Source organism: Lissotriton vulgaris, chromosome 1_2 (assembly GCF_964263255.1).
Source record: "Lissotriton vulgaris chromosome 1_2, aLisVul1.2, whole genome shotgun sequence".
Taxonomy (NCBI): domain Eukaryota; kingdom Metazoa; phylum Chordata; class Amphibia; order Caudata; family Salamandridae; genus Lissotriton; species Lissotriton vulgaris.
The window spans coordinates 103129617-103157486 of record NC_141686.1 but is presented as its reverse complement, the minus strand read 5'-3'; the positions used below and the strand labels follow the sequence as shown (position 1 = coordinate 103157486).

Here is a 27870-nt window from a genome sequence, read left to right as displayed (position 1 = left end):
GTAAGGATCGAGGTGTCGCCAGCCTTATTCAGCTCAAAGAACTCCCCAATGGCCGCCCGAAGCTTCTTGCAGGATTCCTCATCTCGCGTGAGGGATGCCGGGAAATACCATTTGCGATGAGGGGACGAATCAGGGGCCCAGTTCAAGCATGTCGCCAAAAGGCTATGATCCGAAACTGAAAGTGGAAAAATTTTGCTATCACGCAGGTCACCCTGTAAAGATTGAGGGAGCGCCAGCTATCAATAAGGCCCAGACTTAACAAAGTATCACGCAGCTCCGGGGAAAAGAGACTCGTCTCAGTCCTCTGTTGATGCGAACAATCAAAATCTTTATCCCAAACCAAGTTGAAATCTCCCAGCACAATCAACGCTCCCTCCCCAAAGTCCCCAATCACATTCAAAAGAGTCTCAAGGAACCCATGCTGCCCCGTATTTGGAGCATAGACCACCACCCATGTGCAAAGTTTACCCATGAGCATCCCCTTCACCATCAACCACCTCCCTTCTTTGTCCCCCCGCACACCTACAGGTTGAAACTGAAGGGCAGATCGGAACAAAAGTGCTACCCCACGGTGCTTAGTAGTGGCAGATGATTTATAAATCAGGGGATACTGCCTGTGCTTGAGCCTGGATTCATCTTTGCGAGCCAAATGAGTCTCCTGCAGGCCCACCACATCCAGTTGATGATCTAGAATATATTTCCAAATCTTTTGACTCTTCTGAGGCGAGTTAAGGCCTTTAACGTTCCAAGAGCCTATCGTAACAGGCAACATCGAGACCAACCTCCCCACCCAGCGCTTCCAGTAATGCAGCCCAACTCTAAAGACAAACCAGACACACCACAGCCACACCAGGTCCCAATCCACCACCACCGGGGTCCATCCCCAACAAGCCCACCGGAGCCCTCAGGAGCCTCAAAAACAAACCATAGAAACAGGAAAACGAAAAGTAGAGAACGAACAATGAAAGTCAGACATGACCGTAAGGGTCGGGGGTAGAAGACCCAGGTAATGCCCCCCCCCCCCGATTCCAGGGCCGGGGTGACCCTCCATTGGAGAAAAGTCCCACAGAGTACCGGAGGTGGTAGAGCCCCCCGGCTCCCACTGGTCGCTGATGATGGGGCCTAAGCCCCAGAGGAGCTGTCCACTCGTCTCGATTCAGTCACCTGGGCCACCGAGGCCAAAGCATCTCCCCTCTCAGTCTGGCTCGCTGACGGGGAAGGCCCCTCCGCTGTGCGCTGTCGGCCAGCTCTCTGCCAAGGCGGGGATTGCGAACGGCGACATCTTCTCGGTGAGGCAGTAGCGTCCACCGAAGCAGATGTTTCCTCCATTTCCAGCAAGTCCCTGGCGGCCGCCACAGTCCGCACTTGCACCAGTCTATTTTGCCATCGAAAGATTAGCCGAAAGGGGTGACCCCAGGAGTAGGACACCCCGTGTTCCCTCAGGAAAGCCGTGACTGGGCGAAAGTCCCGTCGCTTCTGCAGGGTGGTGGCCGCCAGGTCCTGAAAAAGTTAGGGGCTGTGTCCGCGAAATAGCAAATTGTTAATGTCCCTCGCCTTCCGCAGGATCATCTCCTTCAGCTGAAAGTCGTGGACACAGGCCAAGATGTCGGGGGGCGGCGAGCGCGCGCCACGTGGCAGGCCCACCCGATGTACCCTGTCCAGCTTGACTTCGTCGCGTTCGTCCTCCGCCAAGATGTGTAGAAAGAGAGCCTCCACATATTCCTGCAGATTTCCACCGTCTCCATCTGAGGGCACCGCTCTAATTCGGATGTTATTGCGACGGGACCTGTTTTCCAGGTCCTCGCAGTGGGTCTGAAGATCCAGATTCTGCTCACGAAGCTGGAGCAGGTCCTGCTGTAGCTGATGGACATCCCCACTGAGGCCCAAGTCATGGTCCTCCAGGGTAGCTACACGCTCGCCAATGCCGTCTACATCACGACGGACTTCACGGAGGTCGGAGGCCAGTGGCGCTTTCAGTTCCGTGATATCCTCCTTGATGGAGGAAAAAAGCTCGATCAGGAAGGCCTTCGTGACCGGGCCGTCAGCGTCGTCCTTGGTCGGCGACTTGCTAGGGCCTGGGGTTGAACCAGACGCCCCCTTCCCGGGACCTTCCTTCCCTGGTTTATTCAGGCGATTCCTCGTCGACATGGTGCGACGTCCCAATGCCGATGATAGGAGGCAAGATGGCACCACTTCTCCGATCGTTCTCCGATGACGCTGTCCAGCAAGGCCCCAGACAGGACGGCGCCTCCTCGTCACCTCTGTACAGCGATAATCGCCAGATAGGCCACTGGAACCACAGGCGGGCTCGTCACAGCGCCAATGTAGGGGACACGCACAGAAGAGCTTCAATCGGTCACCAGCCAAAGTCTTGAGTCCCCTCTCGCAAAGGGTCGAAGCCGCCCAGACAAAGCCCCGTAGGCCGCTCCGGAGCAAGTGCGTCACCAAAGTAACACCTCGGCCAAGTCCGCCGTCCCGTGTCGTAGCTCGACGGGAGAAGGAGCAAACCAATGCAAACCAATGCAGGGCGCCTCAGGAGACCCAGGAGAGTCGAAGCCGGGGCTTAAATCGCCCCAATACCGCTAAACAAAGCTATGAAGGGCTCGGGTGCCGGAGGAGCTCGCAGGCACGTCTTACTCCGTCGCCATCTTGGCGACGCCCCCGTCTAGCTAATTTTAAACTGCCTACAGCTTGCATGGGGGTCAATGGTGAATTCTCACCGCGGATCCCTCTCAAAAAGGGCACAAGATGTGGTGGCATTTATTGCTTCTGGTTTTGGCCCTCTTGATGGAGCTACTGAAAAAAAGAATAAACAGTCAGTCCATATTTTGCTTTGTAACGAAATATGAACCATATAAGGCCATCCTCTTTGTGTATGGTATTCTACATTTTTTTAATGGGTCTGGCAGTTTCAGTGCTGGGTCCTGCAGTGATGGTGCCAGCCCTAGTTGCAGAAATAGGGCTTTTTGTCCTAAGTGTCGGGATTCAAGCTCAATTACTCTAAAACATTAGGCATAGTAGTGGCCAACGGCCCCCACCTATCACTGGAATGATTCCAATACACGGAAGGCCCATTGCAATATTTTGGTGTTAAGAGCCCCACTGATTGGTCAGATACAAGCTGAAGCAATATCCTGACTGACCTTTTTGGGCACTCTACTCAAGAAGTAGTTGCAAGACGGTGTTTAAACACATTTTCTTTCCTATGGCACCTGCTGCACTGCTACTCATTCAGGAAACCGCATGCTTTAGATCACCTTCGAAGAATGAAGACTCCCTTGAGGTGATTAATGGATGCCCTTAAGAAGATGGCCACAGTGCTGTTCTGGGTAACTCTGGGCCAATCTCCACTTTGTCTGCTTCCTCTTGTCAAAGCACGAGGAGAGTTGATGCAACTCTTGCTTGGCATTCCACAGCAACAAAACCCTGTGAAAATGAGTAACAGTGAGCCCACAGCAGAATGTCCAAGTCCTCTTCGGAAACCCCAGATTTATTAGCGCAGGCTAATCAGCTAGGCATCAAATAAGAGAAATCTGATGAGTCACCTCACCTTCCAGCATATCAGCCCATCGTAGACTCTGAAGTCTCGGACAGGGTGGAGCAAGAACTTCTAGAAGAAGATGCACTTGAGGACCCTCCATCCACCCCGGTTGACCCTGGCCCTAGTTTGGAAATTGTGCCCAAATAAGTACCCTTAACACCCCACCTTCTTTAAGAGCCCAGAAACAACAGCACATGGGAGCTGAGCACTTGCTCTCTGGGGCCCAAGCTGTTTCTGCCACCTTCAAGTTCACTACCACCCTTGCGCTCTGTTGGATAAAGAAGCAAGGACTTGGAGCCAAGGAAACCGATTTTTGGGAGACTTGACCCTGAGCAAGTATAGAGTACGCCTGTAGGTCCTGAAGTCTCGATTGAGGCTGAAAACACCATTGGGGTGAAGCATCTGCCGTCTGCTCCAAAGCCGTCCACTCCTGAGAGGGAGGAAAGGCCAATTAATGAGTGGCTGCAGCAGGAATTGGACCAAAGCATAGTTGAATTCTCATCTATCCGTGCACAGGCAAGATCTATGCCTCAGATAGTACCCAGCCAAACCAGTACAGACTTGCCTTCGAAGATTTCCTGATACTGAAAACATTTGTGCCTCTATGAGCCTTTGGGAGGCATAAGGACCATTTCTGCTCCTCTTCTTTCACCTCCTCCTCCTTATCCTCTTCTTCCATCACTTTCGCCACCTCCTAGCCTATCACCTTCACCTCCTACTTCAACTCATATAACTTTCCCCCTCTGGAGTCACTTGAGTCATACTCCAACACAGGCAGTCCTAGCCCCTACTCACCAGCTAAGGACTTTGCCCCAGTCTATCCTTGTTCCTCAGATGATACTTGGAAGTATTATGTTATCGATCCTCAAGGGGCCAGATCTCGAACGTGTCCCAGTCAGGGCCTCCCTGCCAGATTACAGCACGGCATACCGAAGTATTATTCAGCACATGGCCACCTACAATAAGGTGGAGATGTAAGTCACCCCTGAAGATGACAACTTTTTGGTGGAGACTTGCTCCAAAACTGAGCATTCTGTCCAATACTTCCCTATGCTCAAAGTGATTGTAAACTTTGCCTCTGACTTCTTTAAAGACCCGGTTAAATTCCGGTGTGGTCCCACCACGTTGTGAAAAGAGATATCGACCAGTGCTTTCTGATCCACACTACATCAGAGGTAATTTCCCACTAAATTCTTTGGTTGTCACCACCACCATGAAAATAGCAGCAGACCAGGCCATGGGCAACATTGTGACACCTTACAAGAAGAGCAAGCGAATTGATGCTGCAGGGAAGAGAGAAGCAGTGGGTGTGGCTACGTACAGGCACATACCGCAATGCGGTCGGCTGTTTTTCCTTGTATTCTAGAGCTCAATGGGAGGGAATAGAGGGACTCATCCAGCTCCTCTATGACCAATACCAAAAGAGGGGCGGTGATTGTAGGAGAGTAGGGTCTGCTATCCTATGGTCACCCCAAATTTTTGCTTTTTGCTTCACTGGTTTATGACTTAATGTGGCTGTGGGCCTGCCAATCAGACCCACAGCCTTCTGTTCTATCTCTAAATTTATGCCAAGGCACATTAGGTGCCTTACCAATTGGAACATGGATCACCTTGTGAGCCCCTGTACAGTGTACCCTAGGTACCCAGGGCATAGGTGCATCCAAGGCCTACCAGGGGCTGCAGCACGTATTGTGCCACCCCTGGCCTGGCCTTACTATTTGACACAACTGGCTGATCACTCAGCTGGGGCAAGGTGGTGTAATCACCCTTTGCTTTAGATCTAGTATCTCTATATCTAACACCTACAAGGACACACAGTAACCTATAAGTCACTCCTATGGCAGGCCTTATCAATCCTGGAGGCAGAGTGCTTGGTTATGTGTGAGATGGTGCTCTAGCATGAGCTGAGCCTGTATGCATCTTTCGGAACCATGTCCTTTAGCTGTTTCCTGATAGCGTCATACCATATACTCTTAAGTGCATTATGAACCTCGCGGTTAAATGCTAACTCTGGTTTGACATTATCAAAACATGTCGAGGAAGGTGTCATACGAATTGGAATACTACCCCCTCGCCAATCCTGGCGACGGGGGTAGCATTCCACCCTTCTAGAGGGACACGACATGTACAGAACCTGAACCCCGGTTAAAGTTAAACAGAGCCTCAGCATCACAAAATGGGTGCTGCCACCACAGACACAAGTCTGAGCTCCTGCTGCTGGGAGTCCTTCCAGCGAGGGAGGCTAGCACCACCACAGACAGGATTTTGTGTATCTAGAATCAGACATGCCCGGGGCACACAAGATGTCCCCGTGCATAGGCCAGTTCAAACCGGTGCTGGGGCACTCCAGCCCCAGCTCTGGCGCGAAACTGGACAAAGGAAAGGGGGTGTAACCACCCTCCTTCCTACATAGGAGGGACCTAGTAGGTAGTCCAGCCCCTAGAATTAGTTTAAAGTAGGAGCTGAGCCCCAAGACGGCAGATTACCCTGACATTCGACTACAAGAAGAAGAAACTCTGGACCTTCGACGTTCTGCTACTCAGAAGACTGAAGAATCTCCCTTGTGGCCAAGGAGTGGCCACCCTGTGAACACAGACACCATCCAGCAATCAACGACTGCTTTGCCGACGCCTCCTGCCGGAGCCCAAGCCCAGAGCCTGACAAGAACCAGACTCCCAGACATCTAACAGCCCGATCCACAGTCCCTGCTACGCTGAGACGAGTGGAGGCGACCTGAGACGTGGGACCGGGCCTCTTGAAAAGTCAACGAGAAGCTGACTGTGCAGCCCCTAAGGTACCCTCATCGCTGTGCTTGGGGTCTTGAGAAGCCCCACCTCCGAGCTACATTTGCACCAAGGACCAGCCCTCCAACTCTCAGGAGATCTACGTGGGGCCCTTCTGCTTTGTTCCACTCGACGTGCCTATCCGGTTAATAGGGCCATTTTGGCGACCAAACGACAACTTTCCACCGCTGGTCTGGTTGCTCCAGACTGGCCCTTGCTGCTCCCAAAAGCAGCAACCCCTCTGACCTTGCTGGTTAGAGTGAGAAGCCTTCTCTGTTTCCTGCGTGGCTTGCATTAGCCAAGGCCTGTTTGCTCCGATCAAGAAGCCGACACCGCCATCAACTAGAGCCTACGGGGGGACAGCTCGTGAGTGACTCCTGGTCGTCGTCATCGTTGCCTAGTCCACGCTGCTGAAGAGACCAGCTTCACGAGATCACCTGTTGGCACCCAACAACGCCTGGTTTCTTCCTGGTTCCATGCCGGTCACTGGCTAGTGACTGTGAACGTTGTCCCCTCTGCTTTAAGGTCTTCACCTCTTCAGATCCACCCTTGGATCCATCAGAACTCTTCACATCAGGTCGCCTGCAGCATCAACACTCCAAGGCTCCATCCGGACTCCTGCAGAATCCCGACACACTTTGATACCACTGCACCCGATTCCTGTGGGTGAGGTAATGCTGGCACTCCGGTGTCCTCGAGTAGCTTAACACTCCTAGTGTCCAGATTCCAAAGGGTTAAGTCCTAGACTGACCGGAAGATTTCCTACCTTCACCTTTTGAACTTTTACGATCCATTTACTTCAATGTAACTTGCTTCTAACTTTGCGCACTGCAAACCAGATCCTGTGGGCCTCCTAGTTCCTAACCTGTTTTAGTCCAGCATAGCCCCAGCTATCCCCAAGGCCCTAGGCCTTACTTCCTTTCGACTTGTGGTACTTATACCACTTCTTTAGTATATGGTTTTAGGGGCCACCCGGGCCTATCCATATTTGTGCTACTTTTGTATATTATCAATTGAATTGTTTTAACGTGTTTGCTCCTGTGCTCATAAAGAGTTCAGGGGACTATTTGTAGTAATAAATACATATATATTTTGAATATATATCCTTTGTGGTGTCCTTTCACTTGGTGTTCAAGGAGGTTACATATGGTAATGCAGCCAGCTTCACATGCCAAGAGTTTAGTCTAAGACTGCTTTGTCCACGCTACCACTAGGATAGCTGGTCTATAAGGTTGACTTACAACCAATCACCATAAGGGTTGTTTGGACTGATACAAGGTGGTCACTAGAACTAGTGAACATCATATATCAGGCCAACTTCTCACAGTGATGACTTGTTGAAAAAGGGAAAGCCATCTTCAACGCTACCATCAGGTGTGCCTTAGATTCAAAGAATACAGCAGCCAGAGGGGTAAATATCGCTGTCATCCTCCGATGCCACTCCTGGCTTTGTGTGTCGGGTTTCAAGCCAGATGTGCAACCACATGAGGACCACCTGTTCAGACCCCAGGTTGACCCGATGCTTGAAAATATTAAGGACACAGAAACCGTCATACCAATGGGCGCCCTTCAGGTTTTGTCTGGCAGGGGCTCCTTACGTAAGCAACAGGCAAGAGGTGTATCCATAGTATCTTTCCCAGAACCATCCAAGGCCTACTATTGCCAGCACCAGAGTTCTCACCAGCAGGGTGGCAAAGGTTTCACATGGGCACCTTTAAGGGGAATAACTACAAAGGTCAAGGCAGAGATGCGCCTGGTAAGGGAGTCTCTACCTCCAAAAACAGACTTGCCTCTTATTCTCCTTATCACAGTACACCTTTAAGGAGGAAATTTGAGGAGTTCTTCCCTGTTGGGGAGGAAATCACCACAGGCCAATGGGTTCTATCCATCATAGAGTACAGCAACTGCTTGGAGTTTGTGTCAACCTCACTAAACATCCCATCTCACGCTCACACCCTCAGCCCAGAACATCTTGTGTTACTGCAAAAGAAGGTCCAGATGCTCAACACAAGGGCAAAGGCCTCTTCTCCCTGTACTTTCTCATACTCAAGAAGGGCAGCTCTCTAAAACCAATTCTCAATGTCCTGCCTTTCAACAGATATATCCTGTCAGAACATTTCCACATTATCACTACAGAGGATGCCATCCACCTGCTACAGCAAGTCTAGTTCATGATCACACTAGACCTGAAGGACTCATGCTTTTACATCCCAATTCATTGGCTTTACCTTTGCTTCGTGATAAGTGGTACCAGTTTAAGGACCTGCCCTATGGCATCCGCATAGCTCCATGGGTTTAGCAGAGATGTCTGAGGGAGGGGAGGTACTTGCGTCTTTCCCTACCTAGAGAACTGCCTGATTAAGTGATCATATTTACAACAAGGGGTGGTGAGGGACAGAGTCTCTGAATTAAGCAGAATACTCTCACCCAGTCAAGAGATCAGGGCTAGATCCAACACCGTTTTTAAGCTCCCTGCACCATCCCAGTTTCAGAACCTGGCTGTATGCAAATTAGTCTGTTCCTGTCCCAGTGCATGATGGGAACAGGGCAAACCAAACTACAAAAGCCAATTCTTACACTGGGAAGGAAACAAGCTCCCGGGGACCGGTTTCTGGCATTACAGCCGTCTTCGGCCCGGTTTGCTTAAATCCTGATGGTGCAATGAGCAAGGGTCTCACATCTGAGAATACCCTTCCACGCTTAGGGTGGACAAAAATATTTACAACAAGGGGTGGTGAGGGATAGAGTCTCTGAATTAAGCAGAAAGCTCTCACCCAGTCAAGAGATCAGGGCTAGATCCAACACCGTTTTTTAGCTCACTGCACCATCCCAGTTTCAGAACCTGGCTGTATGCAAATTAGTCTGTTCCTGTCCCAGTGCATGATGGGAACAGGGCAAACCAAACTACAAAAGCCAATTCTTACACTGGGAAGGAAACAAGCTCCCGGGAACCGGTTTCTGGCATTACAGCCGTCTTCGGCCCGGTTTGCTTGAATCCTGATGGTGCAATGAGCAAGGGTCTCACATCTGAGAATACCCTTCCACGCTTAGGGTGGACAAAAATATTTACAACAAGGGGTGGTGAGGGACAGAGTCTCTGAATTAAGCAGAAAGCTCTCACCCAGTCAAGAGATCAGGGCTAGATCCAACACCGTTTTTTAGCTCACTGCACCATCCCAGTTTCAGAACCTGGCTGTATGCAAATTAGTCTGTTCCTGTCCCAGTGCATGATGGGAACAGGGCAAACCAAACTACAAAAGCCAATTCTTACACTGGGAAGGAAACAAGCTCCCGGGGACCGGTTTCTGGCATTACAGCCGTCTTCGGCCCGGTTTGCTTGAATCCTGATGGTGCAATGAGCAAGGGTCTCACATCTGAGAATACCCTTCCACGCTTAGGGTGGACAAAAATATTTACAACAAGGGGTGGTGAGGGACAGAGTCTCTGAATTAAGCAGAAAGCTCTCACCCAGTCAAGAGATCAGGGCTAGATCCAACACCGTTTTTTAGCTCACTGCACCATCCCAGTTTCAGAACCTGGCTGTATGCAAATTAGTCTGTTCCTGTCCCAGTGCATGATGGGAACAGGGCAAACCAAACTACAAAAGCCAATTCTTACACTGGGAAGGAAACAAGCTCCCGGGGACCGGTTTCTGGCATTACAGCCGTCTTCGGCCCGGTTTGCTTGAATCCTGATGGTGCAATGAGCAAGGGTCCATCAGGATTCAAGCAAGCCGGGCCGAAGACGGCTGAAATGCCAGAAACCGGTCCCCGGTAGCTTGTCTCCTTTCTGGTGAAGAATTGGCTTGGTAGTTTAGTCTGCCCTGTTCCCATGATGCACTGGGCCAGGGACAGACTGATTTGCATATAGCCAGGTTCTGAGCTGGGATGGGGCAGTGAGATAAATAACGGTGATGGATCAAGCCCTGATCTTTGGACTGGGTAAGAGTGGTCTGTTTAATTCAGACACTCTGTTCATCACCACCCCCTTTTCTGAATTGATTAAGTGATCAAGCAGACAGGAATGCCTAGCCCACACCCGGGCCCCAATTTCCCTCTGCCAAAGCCCATGGTTCGTGGTAAATGCTGAGATTTCATCACACTTGGACCCGCTCCAAGTCTAATCCTTCCTAGTGTCAATACTAAAAACGGTCTTGGTAAAGCTTTCTCCATCACCCAAAGGGTACAAGCATTTAAATAGATGTTGCCTCTTTTTCAGCCACTCTGTCCACATCTAGTTCTCACAGTAATGCCCCTTTTAGGAATGATGGCTTCATCCATTGCCCAGGCCAGTGCTCAGAAGCGTAGGGTCAATTGGACGTTCTAGTGTTGATACAGGCCAGCATCCATTACTCTCTGTTGTGGCTAAACAGCAACAATCTATTGCGGGACGGTACTTCGCAGACCCCTTTCCACAGGTAACCATCACCATGGACGCATCTCTAGTTGGCTGGTGAGAACATCCTAACGACAAGACAGAACAGAACCGTGCAGTGCCTGTGGCTGCCTCATCAGTGGTGTTTCCACATCAACCACTTGGATCTGTAAGCCATTCATCTAGCCCTCAAAGCCTTTCTTCAACTGATTCAAAGCAATGTAGTCCCTGTGTGCACAGACAACCTGACCACCATGTTCTATCTTCAAAAACAAAGAGGCGCACACTCCCTCAGCTATCGTCCCAAGCTCAGTGAATATGGCATTGGGACATTGAGGACCAGTTTCGTCTCCTAGCAGAGTACCTTATGGGAGTAGACAACAACTTTTGCAGCAATGATCAGTAGGACGCAGCAACAAGTTCATGAATCGGAAATCCACCCAAAAGTCCTACTCTCCTAACTTCAGAAATGGGGCACCCCAAACATACTTTTTCGAAGCATGCGAAAGCGCAAAATGCCCAAACTTTGCCATCCGGTTTCTACACCCTTATTCCATGTGCAATGCTCTGTAGATTAACTGATAGGGGAACTTTGCAAATGCTTTTCCTCCTTATACCTTATGTGGTTCAGAAGCTCAGGCTGCAAGATCCCTTACCCTTATCCTGAAGGCTCTAATGTGGCTCAGACATCATGGTACTCAACTCTTCAAGAAATTTCCTTTCCTACTCATAAGCAGCTCTCCAACAGGCCGGACATTCTCACACAGAACTGTTGCAGAGTCAGACACCAAGACCCCAGACATCTCAACCTGGTGATTTGGCTCCTGAAGTCCTAGAGTTTGGTTACCTTGGTCTACCCCAAGAGTGCATGTACATACTCTGAGAAGCCCTAGGGCTCCTGCTATACTGCTAAGTGTAAGTGTTATGTTCACTATTGTACTCCAGATCAATAAACCATTTTATGCCTATGGTACAAGATATTCTTTGCTACCTTTGACAAAAAAGTCTGCATTAGTCTACATTTCGATTTGGCTACACATATTCAGAACTGGAAACACTCCTCCCTCTTCAAAATCCTTGTAATTAAAACTTTTATAGACGGCCTTAAACGTGTCATTCCACCAAAAGTACTTTTAGCCCTTGTCTGGAGTCTCAATATTGTTTTTTACCAGACTCATGGGGCCACCATTCGAGCCACTGCATTCATGCCCTTTGCAGTTTCTTTCTTGGAAGGTTGCGTTACTGGTAGACATCTGTCTCTTAGATGTATCGGCAAACTACAGGTCCTCGCATTACAGGAACCCTTTTTTCAGGACCACAATATCAAAGTGGTTCTTATAACCAATCTGAGTGGTCTCCCCATTTCACCTTAATCCCACAATCGATCACCCACTCTTCTTTCCACGACCCAACTCGGCAGCTGAAGGAGCACTCCACACACTTTGTCAAGTACGCTCTTGTGTATCATATAGATAGTACCAAATCCTTCATGTGAATTTACAGCCACACATACTATGGACTGATGATATTAATTACCCTATAAGCATCTGTTAGTTGAATGTAGTGCTGTAGATTCACATGCACCCACTCTCCTCCCCGTAAACCAGCGTTTGTTCCAGATATCTTTCACTTTCATATTATGCTCTTTCTACTCGCATGGCCACTATTCTTTTTCTACTCGCTACTCCATACCTACTATCACCTGTTGGGCAATGAACAATCTAACAATGGAGTCGATGCACATCCATGACCAGAGGAGACACAAAGACCTCTGGACTTGAAAGACTTCTTTGAAGGAAAACAAGTTGCAGTCATCCAAACCAACCTAGATGGCATGAGTATGCAGAGCATGTGCATCTACAGCAATACATGCAACAAATGGATGCTTACAGGCTAGGAAACCTAATCCTTCCTCCCCTGTCTGCTGTATGTGGTTCAGACTCTTCCACTAAAAATGTAGTCGTACATATAAACTTGTCTACTCTAGTGTGTATGGGGTAATGAATCACCTAAGATTGCAGGACCAACTCTCATAAGGAATTCATCAGGGGGTGGCCTGGGATTCCTAGATGTAACGTGTTACATTGCGGCGCCACTACCCCGTCTGTCTCTGAGTGGATGGGGTCTAATACAATAAAACCTTAATTAGCTCTCTCATCCTTATTCAACGTTTGTTGTGGCTGCCTTCACATTATAGGCCCAAGTCCTACAGTGTTCCATATACTGTATGCAGTCTCTTTGCTTATTCGCGCATACTGGTTAGAAGTATGAAAGCACCACCTAGCTAGCCTCCTTGAATTCTCTCAGCTCCAACCAAGACTTCCCACCCAGATTGAAACATCTGTCATTTATGAAAAGGGTTGGTCTTGGTTCCCAGAGGTTAGGGGATAATTTTTCAACTGACCTGAACTAAAACCTAGGGTAGAGTGTGAGGAACTCTGCCACATTCAACCCAGAGGTACTTAAAAAAATACTACAGACACTGGACTGAGTGAGCACTGACACTGGTCAAGTGGACAAGGGGTGGTCTGAGAGATGGCTCCATTGAAAACCATTCTTTCACAAGTCTTCCCACAAAAGGGCTGTCACGGTTGCATACAACACTGTGGAGAAGTGTGGCTCACCGGTTAGAGGAGGCAGACCCAGAAGCAAAGGTCGTGCCGGTACCAGGGTTCAATTCCCGACGCGGCAGGGTCCGGAGCCCAAATGTCCACGGACCTGATAATTCTCGCTTTGGTGCCTACTCCAATCAGGGGCTCACACTCTGTAACTCTGGGCAATAGCTTGCTCAATCTCCACTACGGCCCCCCGCGGCGGGATGCCTGGCTTTCACCTTGGGGATGCCCATCTGGGCTATCTCACAGGGAAAAACCAGGACGGGTTCCCAAAAGCAAGTGCCGCGAGACCCCCTTTCGGGTGATACGTGCGCTATATAAGTAACCATGTTTACGTTTACGTTTAACACTAAATGTGTGACCTACACCAATCCACCATAATTACATGCAAAAGAAGGAGGAAGAATTAGAAAGCCTCTTAACAGAGGAAGAGTGGGAAACAGTCAGGCAGAAGTCTGAAAACATCTCTGCTCTCAAAGCAATACAATGTATAGAAAGTCCTAACCGACTCCCGTTTGGTTTTGGGGGGACAGGGGAGGCTGTGGGGTTGGGAGGGGATAGGGTAGATGACTGGTGAGCATGCCCACGAATAAAGCACTATTAGGCTAAACTGCTTACTTTAATCAAGGAAATGTTTTGAGCAGACCTGCCTTTGTACAACACAGTTACACTTTTTAGCCACAATGGGGATGACCGGATATATCTAGTACACGCTACCGTAGGCACACTTTTATATCACACGTTATTGGTGGGGAAATTGACACTTGCTCGTTTCTAAAAGCAGGAGGTACCTTAGCCCTGGGACATTAGTGGTAAAAAATATTGCACACACACTATTGAAAGGTTGTTGGTTTCCCTGATGGACAAGATGGATGGTCTTGTGGAGTAAACACGTAAACCATTTTAAATGTACATGAATGCCCCATTAGAGGGATGGAGGGCGGCACAACCCATTCTAGACATAAGAAAATGAAGACTACACAGGATTGCAGTCCCTTCAGTGGGAGAGGACTCTGTGGCAGGCCTTGCCTAACCAGCCTCACAGAACCTGAGCCAACTGTCAAGTGACCACAGACTGCGACCGTGGCAATTGGTAGGTAAGCTGAGCCGAATACTGCTACAGCCACCAATTCGGTAATTTTCATGCAGCGGAAGGTGTGGTGATCATGAACTGCCTGTCTTACCTAAAAATCAGTTTGATAAGGTGTTTTGGGGCATGAGATACCCGCAACTCCAGTGATGGCGTTATGCAAAATGGCGGCACCCCCAGTGCTACCTCAGACACACGACGAGCGATGGACTTCTGAGAGGAAATTATGTGTGAGACCCTGGTGACACGGCGTAACCTAATAAATTCACCTCTATCCGGGCAGCCAAATGGTTTGTTGGTGTGAACTCTGGTAAGAACGCAGAGACCCTGGCGGGCACTTTCGGGACAGTTTGACGGCAGTCTCCCTCTGCTCAGCCCATTTGACCCGAGGTCGCAGGCATGGCTCAGGTTGCGGTCTGAATGCTAACCAGGGAAGAGAGCTTCATATAGCTGAGGATCATTGGTGGCAAGTGTGCCTGAGAATGACTGAGAGTGTCTGTGAGCCAGGTCCGTTGGTATTATTATACCCCCGGTCACTGGATAGCTAAATTGGTGGCATTCTGTTATCTCCTGCGATCTACTAAGCAACGTGTGGAGCCTGCTGTGAAGAATATCACATAGATTCACAAGCATACAGCGGATCACAGCCCACAACGAGTTTGACCATATGCACACTGTCTGGTCGTATTTTACTGCCAGTCTTCCCTTGCCCTTGTGAAGATCATTCGCAGCTCTCTCCCAGGTCTTTGGCAGTTGGGGAGTGACACCCTATAAATCTCTGCAAACTCCTGTGTTTGCCCAGTGTAGCCACACTATTGGTGACTTTAACAATACATGAGCTAATATATTTGTTACCTAAGATATACTTATCTGAAACAATTGGGCTGATTCTTAATGTACGCTGGGACCAATTTAGCTGCGTACCTCCTAAGTCTCGCTACTAGATTGGCTTGCTATGCTCATACTGAGACCCTCCTTTGTCTCGCTACTAGGGGGGCTTCCTCTGGCTATATTAATACCACGTAGCTAATTGCAGAAGTTTGGTTTTCCGCCTCCTTTTACCTCACAAAGGCCCCAGCCTGACAGGTTAGCCATTGGGTTGATGATAACTACTGGAGTGAGATACATCTGGCTTTTCCAAGCCTAGATATGAAGGGCTGTTTCAGAGTTCTTGATCATTACATTCTGTCATCCAAAGCTCTGTATCCCCACCCACCGTCTGGACAATCTCTGGTCCTTTCGCATGTTACCTTCCTGGCTTTACTTAAGTATTACCCACTGTTGAAGAGCACACATCCTCCCTTAGTCTGCGGGCTAGGCGGGTGACATTGGAGAGAGCCTCCCTAGCTCAAACGTCTTTGACTATATTCAATGGTGTGGTGTCTCTCTACCTGAAAGATGGGGTATCTCCTCAGGCTGCATTGTACTTGGTCAGCTCTAAATTGGGGGCGTGGGGCTAATGAGGCCTCACTCTGCTCAATCAGAGCCTATGTCTTTGTTTGCTAGGAGCCCCCTACATCACAATATCACAGGATGGTGGAACTCTAGGAGAGCAACATTAAAGAGAAAGATCCCAAAGCTGCCTTCAAGTGTACCAAACACTCCCCACGATCCCTGAATCGCGAATAAAAGGGAGCTCTGATTCCTCCTCTACCCTGGAGACTATCCTGCTGAAACTGAACTAGGTACACAACATTGCACAGAGTACCAAGACCAACACAGATCTACTTCCGGTGAAAGTCGCCAAAATTTGCAAAGACCTTGCAATAAGATTATCTAACGCAGAAACAAGAAACAATGTGGAAGACTAATCCAATGGCAAAGCCAAACAAATAAAATGCCTCGAACACTCCCTAGTCAATCTAAAAAGAAGAGATCTTGCAGACCAGGAGGACCGCAACATGCGGAGCAATCTTCATATTTTTGATCTTCTAGAGGGTATTGAATCCTCCTGTCGTTCTGTGGCTGACTTCCTAATAACATGGTTCATAGAAGTTCTTCAAATCTCTTTCTCCAAAGACTTTAAGATCGAATGAGCCAATGGGGTTCCAGCCTCCTACCACAAAATATCTCCTCTCTCAGTCCCCTCATCTTTAAACCACTATGTCAACAACACATGGGAACAAATCTTGGCACAAATGAGGATCAGAACAATTAAATGGCAGGATCATAAAATCTCAATCTCTGGACTATGCGAGGGACACCGTTCTCCGCCATAAAGGTTTTTTGGCCTTTTTACAGAGACGGACTGCCAGGGAAATCCCCTTCAAATTTTTTTGGGCCCGTCAAAGTTTTGCATTACGTTTAAAGGCCAGATGAGATTATTTTCAGAACCTTTAAAACTTTCGTCCTTCCTGGATAACAAATCAGAATCATGTTAGGACTCGGATTGCCCTTCGAATTCTGCAACCAGTCACACTTCTGCCTAACATCCCTTGTTGCTCTCCCTTTTCTCCTTGCTAAGGAGGGGAGACATTCCTCCTGCCTATATGGCTGTTAGTGCTGCTGCCAGAGGTTGTACATTGCTATCAACATGGCCTCTAGAATCTTGTCCTGATAGTCCTGCAGGTGGGGTTTATTAATTCCTCAGACTTTCTTCACCTACTATTACTTTATTGTGTTATCACATGAAGTTTTTGGGAAACTGTTGTCTTCTTTGGCCTAAAACTTGTCATATACTATGGTCAATTAACTAGGAATGATGTTCAATCTGTTCTAATTTGGCTCTAATTATACTTGCCACTGCTGTGGTAGCTTCTCCACACTCTTAAAGCTTTGAGATGGCTGCTAATATAGGCGTCTCCTATACTGTCCCTCGCACCACGTCCTTAAAGTCAAATGTACAGGGATGCTAGAATTTTTTACTAAGGGGTGAGCATCACATGTTTAGTTTTTTCACGATTAGTACATATTTCAAACATTACTAGGACAACCCTAACTAGCATTGCAGGCTGTAACGGGGCTATCTCAGTAGGTCTCATAACTCAAACCAGTATATGTTTCCAGTACTACTGTTCATTTAGTTATAAAGCTTCAATATGGACCTGTTTTTTTCCTTTGAATATCGTATCTTATGTCATGTCATATCCGCCGGTGTCTCTGTGTATGAGGCCTTGATGATGCCTAATGTTTGTTTCAGTGGTATTTACAGTCAGTATATTTCATGCAGGACACTCTATTTGATTGGGATCCGCTCAAGTTTTCTCATGTTGCCTATTACTATGTGCATTTACTCCACCATATTACTCTTGACCAGAAATGTCATACTTCACATATTCACTCGCTTACTGAATTTTCCGCCCATGTACTCTGCATCCAGCCCGCTTGCATTGCAGGCGTCCTTCTGCTTCTCCCGTACTTCACTATGGTTCCCCATGAATTCTGTTTCCCACAGATTTCCCCTGGTGGGTGACTACAGGCACTGTGCGACATCACATGGCTCTTCGCTTTTTCCCCAGGCTTCCTCCCAGCCCCACTCATTCCTAACTCCCAGTCCTGATAGAATGATGTTACTACAAAGCTTATACTCCCTGACCTGCATGATATCAGCTAATATCATGTTTTTCTATGGCTTCATATCTTAGATAGCATTTCAGGAAACGAACTCCTCTACCAATGTCCTCCTTAAATGTAATCTCCCTCAACGTCAAGGGACTAATCCACCCAGTAGAGGACCAAAATTCTTGACTATTGCAAAAGCCTAACAGAAGATATAGTTCTCCTCCAGGAAACCAAGATCGGGTTTAAAGAGGCCCTACTGATGAGCAAAGGCTGGATTTCGGAAGTTATCTGCTCTGAAGTTCATAGCAAGAAAAACTGTGCTCACACCCTTTTTATGCAGATGGTCAGGCCTAACAGTTATTGCATCAGAGCACGATTCCAATGGCAGATGGCTTCCTTCTATCTAGACTAAATAACAGGGTACAGGATCTGTATGTGATGAATGTGTATGCTCCCAACATTGATGACCCAACATTTTGGCTCTTTCTTAATAAAAAACGAAATGACATTCCATCAGTGGCAAAGCTCATTTTGGGAGGGGATTTTAACCTGACATTGGACCCAATCTTGGATAGACATTCAGCTTTCAGCTTCAGAACATACAAGGCTCACAAACATTTAATCAATCTGTGCTCTCCACACTGACCTCTAGAGGCGTGGCGAATGCACAACCGAACGGGTAATGACTTTACCTTCTTTCTGCCTCCCCACTCAAGCTTCTCACTTATACATTAGCTCTTGGTAGATGCTCGCTTCTTAAAGTCACTTCTGACGCCAAAATCCAACCTATTCAAATCTCTGCCTATACCGCAATCTCTCGGTCTATTTTAAATCGCCCAATTTCAAGTGAAAATAGAATGTTGCAGTAAAACTCAGAGATCCTGGAAAACAAAACAGATGTTGAGGAACTAAAAAAATAAATATCATTTTTCTTTAGGGACAACAAAGACTCCGTTTCTTCCCGTGTGATACTTTGGGACACATTCAAATGTGTCAATAGGGGTCAAAATAATAAAAGAATGGCAAAGAAAAACTGACATTAAAGAATTCTTACAGTCCCTAGGCGTTGACATCAAATGTAAGGAAGACGACTTTAGGCATTTTAGTGACAAATCTGTTCTGAGGGATATTAAGCAACTAAAATACACATACAATACCATTGTCAGTAGGAGAGCTCATCTCTTCATTCAGGCCCAAAAGTCTAAACACCTTCTTTTCTGTAATAGAGCGGGTAAAGCCAGTACACTCAAATGTAAGAACACAATGTCCCAAATTACTCATATTAAGGTGCAAGATGGAGTACAAAAAGTTAAAACTGGGGAAATACTGGAAGTGTTTAAGGAGATATACGAGAAGCTCTATGAGAGCCCATCATATACAGGGCTAATCTAAATGTTTGGATTTTGTAAAGTCCCTTTCAATCACTTCTATCTCTGACCTTGAGAGAGAACACCTAAATGCACCTTTTACTTCTGATGACGTTATTAAAGCAATAATATCTATCCACTCCAGTAAGGCTTCTAGTCCAGATGGGTTTTCCATCCGCTTTTACAGAACGTTTATGAACTCAATCATTAGACATCTTAAAAATACCCTGGATAATTTTGCACTCTCTGGAAAGCTGACTGGAGCGGTTTCTGAAACCACAGTAGTCGTTATCCCCAAAGCGGGTAAAGACCATTCTGATCGGAAAAAACTTTCTCACAATTTTATTAATAATATAGAAGTAAAAATCATTGCCAAAATTCTACCCAAATGATTGAAGCTGTCCATCCCTTAGCTGATATATAATGGGAGGTTCGCCAAATACAATATACACCCTTTTTGTCACATAATCGAAAATGCCAGTTTGTCTTCCACACCATCTTCGGCGATCAACTTTGATGCCGAAAAGGCGTTCGATAAAGTTTCCTGGCCTTTCCTCCAGGCTGTCCTGGAAGCTCATAATCTTGGTAACTAATTTATTAACATAGTCATGGCTCTTTATGATAACTTCAAAGCTAATAATAGAATAAAAGGCGCCACCTCTGCCTCCTTTAGCCTTCACCAATGTACCATAAAGGGCTGCACCTGTCCCCGCTGTTATTTTTACTTTCTATTGATCCCTTACTTACACTTCTAAATTCATGCTCTGAAATAAAAGGCCTTGCATTCGTCCCCAGTTCGTGTAAGACTGCAGCATAGGTGGATGATATTCTGATTTTTATGGAGGACATTGAAAAGGGGATTCCAAGCATCACCAAGATTATCCAGGAGTTTTCTAGGGTTTCTGGGTACACTTTAAATAAGGACAAAACTGAGGCCTTCCCTTTGAACCCCATACACTTCCCCTCACACTGGTCTTCAGTGGCAGCCCAAACATCTTAAGTACTTGGTCATTTCGTTCTGCAAAGATTTTGCTGAAGTGTTACATTACATTGAAGCTCAGCCTATCTCCAAAGTTATGGATCTTCTGTTATCCTGGTCTCCCAAGCATATTACATGGTGGGATAGGCTCCAGACATTAAAGATGACCATAACCCCAGTTGTGCAGTTTGTGTCCGCTATACTACTGATTTAATTAGCTCCCTCCTTTTTCAGTATATTGATTAACCTCTAAATTTTTGTGGAGCGACAAAAGAGCGAAGATCTCATATAAGTCTCTTTGCGAAAATTTTGCTCATGGGAGATGCTATTTCCCAAATTGGAATCTTTATTAGTCCGCATTTCCAGCCATGTAGGGAGCTTTCTGGCTTATGCCTGACTCCATTCATGAGCCAATGTGGCTAGGAAAATCCCTCACTGATGGGCCGTCAAGGGTATTCATCAAATGAAAGACCTTTACGATGATAATAACTCTCCTCTGCCCTTCGCCCGCTTGGCGCAACTGTATGACCTTCCTAAATTGGACTTCTATTCTTTCCTGAAAATCAAGATAAAATTGTCAAAGTTCAAACATGTTATCCGGCCGTCACTGTTGGATCATCTAGCTATTAGGTCACACAATGCCTCCAAGATCTACAAAACCATAGCAAATCCTCCCCTAACACAGCCTACAGTTCTACTTGCCAAATGGGCTAGTCATTTTAATTCTGATGTTTTTGAACACATCTCAGACAATTGGCATAACATTAGCTGACTATCTCTGCACAATAAAATAGTCCCTTCTTCCTACTATCAAAATTCTATATAATGAATCTGCTTCACTGGACCCCAGCCAGGCTACACAAACTAAATCTGCGGGAAAAGGACTCCTGTTGGAATTGCGACAAGGAGTCTGGCTTTTACCAGCACATGCTCTTTCAGTGTCCCCCCTTCTAGCTTACTATTGGGCTCCAATACAAACCTAGCCCTCAGGTATGTTTAATATTCTGATTATTTTAGATTTTCCCATAGTGGTGCTGGGTCCCTGCGCCGCGAAGCCTAGCTTGAACCTGAAAGCCATGGGCATGGCTCTGCTTGACCTTCTGTTGGTGATTGGCATGAAAGTAATCCTGTCTGAATGGAAATCCTTTAACCATCTTTCCTTCAACACATGGTGGGGCTAGTTTCTTTTTTGAAAGGAGCCCATGGCTCTCATTCTACATGTCATTCTTACCCTCAAATCACTAGTGGAGTCTGGAAATCCCTTTACAAATTTGTGGAGTCAAAAAGGCCACCCCCACACACTTACCAATATCAATCTTTACAATATATACATTTTCTCACTTGGAGTTCTTACTCCCTGTCTTCTTCCTTTCCTCTTCCACTTCCCCTTATAACCTTTGTGGATCTGGGATACTCTTGCCCAATAGTTCTCAAACTCCTCACACAGTTTTCACGCTACATTTGTTCCTACTACCCAATAGAGTTCTACTTAATTATGCTTCTAGTGGCTGCAAATATCTCCATTTTAGCATTTGGATATCTTGCCTGGAAGTTGGTTGTTTCCTACCAAGGCTACTCGTGTATCTATTTCCACATTCCTATATTGTATGATCTCTTGGGTTGTTCTGCCTCTGTTTGCATCACTGATCCTCAATATCTGTCTGTCTGTACGTGTTTTTTTATTAAAACCAATAAAACTTATAGAACAAAATAAGAGAATTTCTCGAATTGACTGTATGATGATTAGTTTTCAATGCGCCGTTCTTGGTGAAGGAATATAGCTACCTTTCAGAGATTTGTTATAGGTATCCATTTGACATGTCTTGATAGATGAAATTAATGAAACTTGCTTTCTGTCTTCCCAGTACAAGCAGTGGTGCATGGCCATGGACCAGGGGAAGATCCCTTCTGAAATCAAAGCCCTTCTCACTGGAGAGGAGCAGAACAAGGTGCACCTTAGCTCCACCAAGCAGACCAGGGCTGTGAAGGCGGAGGCCAATGGAAACCGTTGCTGTAAGTGTCTTTTCCTTTCTCCTCTCTGACATTGCAGGAACACATTTACAGCTTTGCTATTAACCTCTGGGATTTATTTTACCACATTTGGCATTTTCATTATTGAATTGAACTATAGTCCCTTACCAGGATCCCTTCGGAATTACCGGACATCTATGCTATTACTGTTCTTATAAGACCGCAGCATACGCAGATGATATTCTGATTGTTACTGAGGACGAGGCGAATCCAAGCATCACCAAGATTATCCAGGAGTTTCATAGGGTTTTTGGGTACACTTTAATAAGGGCAAAATTGAGGTCTTCCCTTTGAACCCCATATGGTTCTCTTCACACTTGGACGACTCTAATGTGATAAGAGGTAGCCCAAACATCTTGAATAATGACATAGTCCCTGACCAGTTTCACATTACATCTTCAAGAATTCAATTTAAAATACTAAATGTCTTGTGAAAAATAAAACTTTAGAGTTAATCATATGCCATCCAACAGTTAAGATAGAGATAAACAATAAAAACATGGATGTTCTAACCGTCATATTGTTATACGTTTCCGGTAGTGTGCTGCCAAGAGATCCCTCTGGGGATGATTTGTTGCGCAATACAAGACCTAATAATAAAATAATAACACTACTTGTAAACTAATTTATTTCTTCACTATCAAAGCTGTTCTTAAAGTTAAAGCATCAGCTCAAATAATCACCATCCAAAGAACATTTGAGCATTTAGCCCCTGCCTGAAAAGAAGTGCATTGTTTCCTTTCCCTTCCAGAATCCACCCACTTAGATGTTTGTTGCATGATCTATAAAGCAGTTCACTTGATCAATCTGTCAGTCGTGCCTTTAAACTCAATTCAGCAGAAAGCACATTTCTTGATAGGCCAGAAATCCTGAAGAGCCACAGAGAAGATGCATGCCAATAGGCTTTGTTAGCTTATTTACAGAGACTCCCAAACAACTTATCACTGCTACTCAGACTTGCTCCTGATGTTATGTAGTGAAGTCATGATTTTGAAACACCTCTCTTAAGCAATCTTCCTACTATTCTCGATTAACTCCTTACACCTGACCATAATACTATGTTGTTCCTTTATTTGTATGCATTTATTGTCCTATGTGTTTCTATCCTCACATGTTGTTTAAGTGTTGTGCTGCTCTGTACGGAGCTTCAAAACCTTCTGAGGCTATGTCCATGCTTTATAAATGCAGCGGTTAAAATAAATTAAACCATCTACCTTTTAAGTAATAAAACCCTTGTAAGATTTCAACAATGTTTGCTTTATTTTTATCTCACTTTCCTAGTGGTATGTTTTACAAGACCACTTGTAAACACTGCCTGGTAGATTCCCTTCGGCCCTTAGTTAGGCAAGTCCAGTTTCATACAAACTTACCAGTTCAAGCTAGAGAAAAAGGCTGGCTGTGACTTGACCCACACAGCTAACTCAGTTTACACGAAGACACTTACCACTGCTCCTTTAGAGGGCAGTTAAAAATGGACTTCCTCTTCCACAGTGTAAGGCCTGACTACTGGTTCACCATACTCAACACGCATCTTCTCGTCTCAAAAACCACCATCACAGCCCATAGACACAAAATGACTACCTCTCTCCCGAACCACCAGTCCCCAAGAGGCAATATCTCCATAACCATCTATGAAAACGGCACTGTCTTGATACAGTCCAAGAGCGATAACCTAGAGGTCTTCGACGCCCTTTTCTCATGCTAAAAAAAAGCACCCTTGCTCAAGCCATGACTCGGCCCGTCCCCTCCCCTCCCCTTCCCCCAACGAGCCTCCCACAGCAGAGGAGGCAACGGACCCCTCATGTGCCCCTGCAACGACCCCCCCCTGCCCTCCAGTGACTCATTCCGCCTCTCTACCCTCTGAATAGGGATCCCACCCCCTCTGACAGCCGCACCATCCTACCCTGCCGCCCCTCTCATCCCAACTTGCCATCCAGAGAGAAGAGCTACCCACAAGCTCAGCCTCCTCACACACCCCCCCTCTGCCCAACCGAGACGCGACTCTTAACCAGAGCCAATACCCCCACCCCCCCCCCCACCCAGGAGCCCTCCCAGAAACAATCCAGGCAGCCCCTCCCCCATTAACCATCCTGAACGGACCCCACTCCTCCCCATCTCCGGTATTGATACGCCTGCCTCCCCCCTAGAATAACTTAACGCATCAACCTACTCTAATCCCAGCTCGAAATCTTGATATGAGACTTGACCGAAACCCTTTCCACCCAGGCCACAATCCGAAAGCCCACTCAACACTCTGCCGCCCCGCCAATCACCTCCCAACCAAGAAGGAGTAAGATAACACCCCCATGTGGACCGCATGCCCCCCTCCGTTCTCGACCAACAATTCGAGGAATGAGATCCGCTCAGACAGACCCAGAAGAGCAAAACCCTCACTTCCCCCCCAGGAAGCGACACTTCTGGCCTCATCCTATGTCCCCCCCAGGAAACTCCCCCACCAAATCCATACTTTCCCCCCAGGAAGCAACACCTCCCGTCTCAACCTATGACTCCCCCTTGGAACCCCTCCCCCAAAGCTAAGATCCAAGTAATCATGGGAGTCGGAAGGGAACATCCCCCGCCAAGAGTCCCCAGAGTCCCCGCTCACCTAACCTTCCTACCCAGAGCCCAACCTTCCAAGATCAAGAACAAAGGAGGTCCACCCATTAAATGCATGCTCATAAACTGTAGATCGGCCCATAAGCATGAATCAGAACTAGCAGAAGCCATCCTCTCCCATGACTTAGACTTTGCCTTCATCACGGAGACATGGCTAAACCATCTCTTACCCTATTATGAACATGTTGATACCTCCTGGATTCAATTTGATCAACAAAGATAGACAAGTTCATAAGGGCGGGGGCATAGCAATTACTCACAAGAGTAACATCTCCATCACGGAAATTACCTCTTGCGAGTATAGCTCCTTTGAATGCCTCTCAGTCAACATCAAGACATGCGCTAAAAGGCCATTACTCTGTCATCTCCTATACCACCCTCCAGGCAACTCCAAGGAATTCGGGGAACACCTTTCCGACCTGATTGCCCACTGAGTGCTCAGCAACTCTAACAACATAATTCTTGGCGACCTCAATCTCAAATGGAATGAAACTCAAAATTCGCTCATTGAATCCTTAAATAGCCTCCTGCTGGAAAATAATCTGGCCCAATATTGCTCAGAAGTAACACACCATAGAGGAGCAACCCTGGACACAATAATTACCGAAAACAATGCAATCTCCATTGACCACATCATTCCCGTAGACTGGTCAGACCACCACATCATTCTCTTCCACATCAACCAAATGGTCCAAACTCAACCCCCTTATCAGGACCCCCCCCCCCCCCCCCCCCCCCCCCAAATTGGTCAGGAGCACAGCTCAGATCCCTCGGTCTGACCTAGAAGAACGAAATAGCTTGCTCCTCCCCAGCGCGACTGATCACCTCAACTACTGAACTCACCTCTCTACAACATCAATATGACGCTCACCCTGGACCACCTTGCCCCCCTGAAATAAAAAAAAAACAAGACCACCCCTTCCAGATCATGGTTCTCCACTGACATTAATGAAGAAAGAAGGCAGCTCAGAGCCTCAGAAAGAATCTGGAGGAACAATCACTCCACCCTCCATCGCGACCAACTTAATGAAGCCCGCAGGAATTACAAAAAGCACATTAAGAATAAAAAGTCAGCTTTCTTCTGTTCTGCGCTAAACACCGCAAAAAAACGTCCCAAAGAACTCTTCAATATCATCAGGATTCAAACAGCCAAGCCCACGACTATTTCAATACTGGCATCCTTAAGAACAATGCAACAACTTCACCGTCTTTTTCAATTACAAAATCGACAAGATCTACCTCTCACTTGGCGAGAATATTCACCACCCCCCTGCCACCGAGAGCAAGGCGTATGAAACTGGGGATATTGCGGCCTTGAACCCGACAAAACAATGGTCCTCCTTCATCCCTATTCAGGAAGCGGAGATAGTCAATCTTCATGGCTAATCAGACATCACATGCTCAAGACCAGCTGCCCCCGCGTTTGTCCAAGGCCATGAAGCACACCCTAACCTCGATATGGTGCGAGATCCTGAACAGCTCTCTGAACTCTGGAATTGTACCAGACTGCCTTAAAGTTAGCCAAGTCATGCCACTACTGAAAAAACCAGGACTAGAACACAGAAGATATGAACAACTTTATTTATTTATTTATTTATTTATTTATTTATTTTGTCCTCATTAGCCGCTTTATCGTTCCAAGAAATAACCAACCAGGTCTGGCAGTGCAAGGCCCCTCTTCTCCCTCCTTCTTAACTTTTTCCATGCCAACCTGGTAGATCTAAAACCCCAGATGAAAGAGTTAATGTTCTGTTGACATTTAAAAAGTTGCTTAGAATCAAATGCCAACGGAATGGTGTCAAAGATAAATGTATATTTAGGAAAGATAGTCATTTTCACTAAACTCGTTCTCCCATAAATAGTAAGAGGGAGAAAGGACCATGCTTTCATCTGTACCTTAGATTCGCGGGAAATCGATCTAAATTAATCTGGGCCAAAATACCTATGTCGTTTGTAATTCTGACTCCCAGATAGTGGATTGAGGGTGTTACCGGGAGATGAAGGTTTGCAATATTCCAAGCCATGAGATCGGTTTTCCCGGCATTGACTGCATAGCCCGAGAACTTCCCGAACTCCTCGGCCCTCTTTATAACCCTGGGAAAAGCCTGGTCGGGATCGGTTGTGTATATGAGAATATCATCCGCATACAACCCGACCTTTTTCTCCCAGCCATAAAAGGAGAACGGCGGAATGTTACGATCATCCCTAAGGGTCTGAACAAAGGGTTCAACATAAAGATTGGACAGGAGGGGGGAAAGCGTACACCCCTGTCTTGTCCCCCTACGAATTTGAAAAGGTTCTGTGCGGGTGCCATTAATCAAGAGGCTAGCCCTCGGATCATTGTATAACAGGCTGATTACTCGACAAAATTTGGGACCAAATTGGAATTTCTTAATTACTGCATCTAGATAGGGCCAATAGACCCTATCGAATGCCTTCGTAGCGTCAAGTGTCATGATCGCAAGAGGCAGGGCAAAAGTTGAAGCAATATCTATTGCCCCGACCAAATCGTAGGTCAAATCTGGCATCCCCGAATGAAGCCCTTTTGGTCCTGGTGGATGATCGTACCGATCTCTCTCCCCTAACGTGCCGCCAAAATTGCTGCAAAGATCTTATAATCATTGTTTAGGAGCGAGATCGGACGATAAGATCCATACTCAGCTGGATCATTTCCTGATTTTGGAACTAGGGCAATATTTGCCTCACCCCATGACCTAGGCAGTGCCTCACCGCTGATTAATATGTTGTTAAACAAGGCCGTCAAGACTGAGATGATAGTTTAGTCTAGCACCCGATACAGTTCGCCGGGTATGCCATCAGGCCCTGCGGCCTTCCCCTGCTTCAGCTGTTTAATAGCTCTTGTGACTTCTGCCTCTGTTATTTCTTTGTCTAGATGTTCGCTCTGTTGCTTAGTTAATTTTGGAAGGCTCACCCTCTCCAACCACGTATCTCTCTCCTCAGCATTGACTCTGA

General features: G+C 46.8%; 1 protein-coding gene across 2 annotated transcripts in view; it reads left to right on the top strand.

Moving 5' to 3' along the window:
- Window positions 1-27870, top strand: part of CREBL2 (cAMP responsive element binding protein like 2) — a 347657-nt gene that overhangs the window by 150990 nt on the left and 168797 nt on the right. For both annotated transcript variants that reach the window (XM_086952921.1, XM_086952922.1), the window contains exon 3: window positions 22116-22263. In XM_086952921.1, the coding sequence (XP_086809047.1) occupies window positions 22116-22263 (148 nt within the window). The remainder of the gene's footprint in view (window positions 1-22115; window positions 22264-27870) is intronic.